Source organism: Charadrius vociferus, unplaced genomic scaffold (assembly GCF_000708025.1).
Source record: "Charadrius vociferus isolate BGI_N301 unplaced genomic scaffold, ASM70802v2 scaffold776, whole genome shotgun sequence".
NCBI lineage: Eukaryota > Metazoa > Chordata > Aves > Charadriiformes > Charadriidae > Charadrius > Charadrius vociferus.
Window position 1 is genome coordinate 1,430,334 of NW_009648775.1, and position 348 is coordinate 1,430,681.

Below are 348 nucleotides of genomic sequence, written 5' to 3' on the forward strand. Positions count from 1 at the left end.
GAGCAAAGTAGACACCATCTCAGCAGCATCCCCGCTGCCTGAGAGACCTTCAAAGGGGTTTTCTCCCTCCTAGCCCAAAAAAGAAAAGACACCGAGCCCCAAAATTTAAGCCTCGAAGCACTTCTCCAAAGGAGCTGGGATGGGGTTCACCACCCCGCCGCGCGCCGGGACCCCGGGGGCACCCACTTACTTGGGGGTGTGGGCCTCGTCCACGCGATGTCCCAGCTGGAATTCGTGGGATTTGCTCCGGTGCAGCGCGGTGAAGCCGGGGATGAGGTGGATGAGTTTGCGCGACGAAGGCGGGGGCGTGCCGGGGGGCTTCAGTTTATTCCTCCGGCGTACCGGCGG

General features: G+C 62.1%; 1 protein-coding gene across 1 annotated transcript in view; it reads right to left on the bottom strand.

The window, feature by feature from the left end:
• Window positions 1-348, bottom strand: part of KSR2 (kinase suppressor of ras 2) — a 77,744-nt gene that overhangs the window by 67,122 nt on the left and 10,274 nt on the right. Inside the window, exon 4 of the mRNA XM_009886745.1 lies at window positions 191-347. Coding sequence (XP_009885047.1) covers window positions 191-347 — 157 coding nt within the window. The remainder of the gene's footprint in view (window positions 1-190; window position 348) is intronic.